We start from the raw sequence: 2,329 nt of genomic DNA on the forward strand, positions 1-2,329 counted from the left end.
GGGGGGGACGGGGGAAGGGAGGACCTGTGGGTCACTGCCCTGAGGGTCAGGGTGCTGGCGGATGGTGGGATTGGGTGCCCTGTGTCTGGCCCACTCTCCTGCAGCCTTGGACTCCAGCCACCATCCGTAACGTCCCAGCAGGTCTCAGGGTGTCGTGGCCTCCCTGGGCTGTGGACACTGAGGTGTGTCCAGAGCAGCCAGCACCGTCGGTGGAACACTCTACCTTTGGGCCTTTCTCAGGACCAGGTTGAGTCACCTGGACCTTTGGCCTTTCGACCTAGGTCTTACTTTTGATTCTGGTTCTGTAAAGAAGAGGAAAGACAGGCCTTTGGGAGGGTGACTTAGACCAGCCTCCACTGAGCGTCCCTCCCCTGCCTCCTTCAGAAGTCTCTGTCAGGCCAGGGAGACAGGCAGGTCTTAGGATGGTTTATTGACAAATGATTTCAGGGGAGGAGTGAAGGTGGGTCTGGTGCCCTCTCAGCTCAGCGGTCCTGGGATCCAGCCAGGGACCTGGCCCTCACAGGACGCTCACTCGGAGCGTGTCCACTAGGGCCCAGCAGCGGCCGTCCCACCCCACTCTGCCCAGGCTCCTGGACTGTGTGTCTCTCTGCGGACATCTGGGTGTCTCCAGGTCCTGGGACTGGCTTCCCTCTGGGGGTTCGATACTTGTTCTTCTGGCTGTAGAGCAGATTCCTCTGGAAAAGGCGGGGGAGATGGCCATGATACAGCAAGACAGCCAGCACCATCCCTGCAGGAGACCAGGCGTCAGAGCTCAGGGCCCTCAGGCCATTGCAACTCACACCCCAGACCTTCCCTAGGATGGGGGCACCTGTGGGCCTGGGCCTGGGTGGGAGTTCTCCAGACCTGGGCCTGGGTGGGAGTTCTGCAGACCTGGGCCTGGGTGGGGGGCCTGCAGACCTGGGCCTGGGTGGGGGGCCTGCAGACCTGGGCCTGGGTGAGGGTTCTGCAGACCTGGGCCTGAGTGGGGGTTCTGCAGACCTGGGCCTGAGTGGGGGTTCTGCAGACCTGGGCCTGAGTGGGGGTTCTGCAGACCTGGGCCTGGGTGGGGGTTCTGCAGACCTGGGCCTGGGTGGGGGTTCTGCAGACCTGGGCCAGCAGGCCCTTTCCTGGACCCTGGTCTGGCTCTTGCCAGCCACGCCCCTCTTCCAGGGCGCTTACCCCTTGAAGGTGGGGACAAGCTATTGGGAACCCGTGTGTACTTCGAGGCCATGTTCTGGGGACCTGGGTCCAGTGCTCTGTGTGTAAGTGTCCAGAGCCAATGGCAGAGCCTGTCTGGCCCCTTTCTAACTAGGACTGTCTCCTGAAGGTGACCTGCCATCTGTGTGGGTGGCTGTTTGGGGCCTGGGGGGGGGCCTGGACTGGGAAGAGCAGGGTGAGCTAAGGGCCAGGAGCGGGGCCACGCTGGCTTCTGCTCAGGACTCCAGGAATGGTGGCCCCAAATTCCCGCCTGGCCGTCCACCCAGGTGGTTGTGAGGCCAGGAGAGGAGAGCACGCTTTCTTTACCTGTGATGTGACTCCTGTAAGGGTTCAGCCTGTGGCACGTGGGCCCCACTAATTGCTCTTGCTTGGCTCTGCGCAAGTCAGGGGCGGCCCTGGCAGGACTGGCCCCCGGGGTCACCTCCAGCCATGGCTCTGGAGAATGGCCCCTGTGCCCACGGTGCGCCCACAGCGTGCTGCACCCCCTCTCACCCTCCAGGTGGATGCTGGTACCACCCCCGCTGCAAAGGAGGGACAGGCCCAGACAGGTGAAGCGACTTCCCAGAGCCTGGCGGCCACAGTGCCAGGTGGAGACACAGCCCTGTGAGCCACCCACTTCCTGCTCCTCGGCACCAGGGGGCGCTGTCTCCAAGCCTCCACGTTCTCAAGACAAACTCTCACTGTTTCATTGTTCCCTGAAACTGCTCTAAAATGATGAGATTTTGTAAATGGTGTCAGCCCACCAAGACAGGGGAGGGGAGGAGGTGGCAGCATGATGTCAGAGCTGAAAAGCAAGTGGATGACGAACACATGACGGCAACCTAGGGAGCTGACGCCTCGGTCTGCAAAGGGGAAAGCGGGAAAACAACCCATTTTGTTCCCTGAATTCCCCCAAAGTTTTAGCAGGTGCAGCCCAGGTCCCCTGGGCGTGGGGCACACCTGGTGCAGACCTGGTAGGATGGATCGTAAGTCTGGGTAAGAAGTGCTGAATCAGGTCGGCGGAGTGGCGCGTTTGTTAAGAGCTAGCTTGGGACGCCAGAGGGCCAGTGACACTGCCCTCCACAGCTAAGATGCTGAACAACAGCTCAACCTGGAGCTGGGCTGCTGTGAG

The 2,329-nt window shown here is 61.6% G+C and overlaps 1 protein-coding gene across 1 annotated transcript in view; it reads right to left on the minus strand.

Annotated features, from left to right (window-relative positions):
• Positions 1–482: 482 nt before the first annotated feature.
• LOC109374098 (aquaporin-12B-like) overlaps positions 483–2,329 on the minus strand; it is an 8,610-nt gene continuing 6,763 nt past the window's right edge. Inside the window, exon 3 of the mRNA XM_019628413.1 lies at positions 483–814. Coding sequence (XP_019483958.1) covers positions 483–814 — 332 coding nt within the window. The remainder of the gene's footprint in view (positions 815–2,329) is intronic.

This window comes from Hipposideros armiger, unplaced genomic scaffold (genome assembly GCF_001890085.2).
Source record: "Hipposideros armiger isolate ML-2016 unplaced genomic scaffold, ASM189008v1 scaffold_17, whole genome shotgun sequence".
NCBI lineage: Eukaryota > Metazoa > Chordata > Mammalia > Chiroptera > Hipposideridae > Hipposideros > Hipposideros armiger.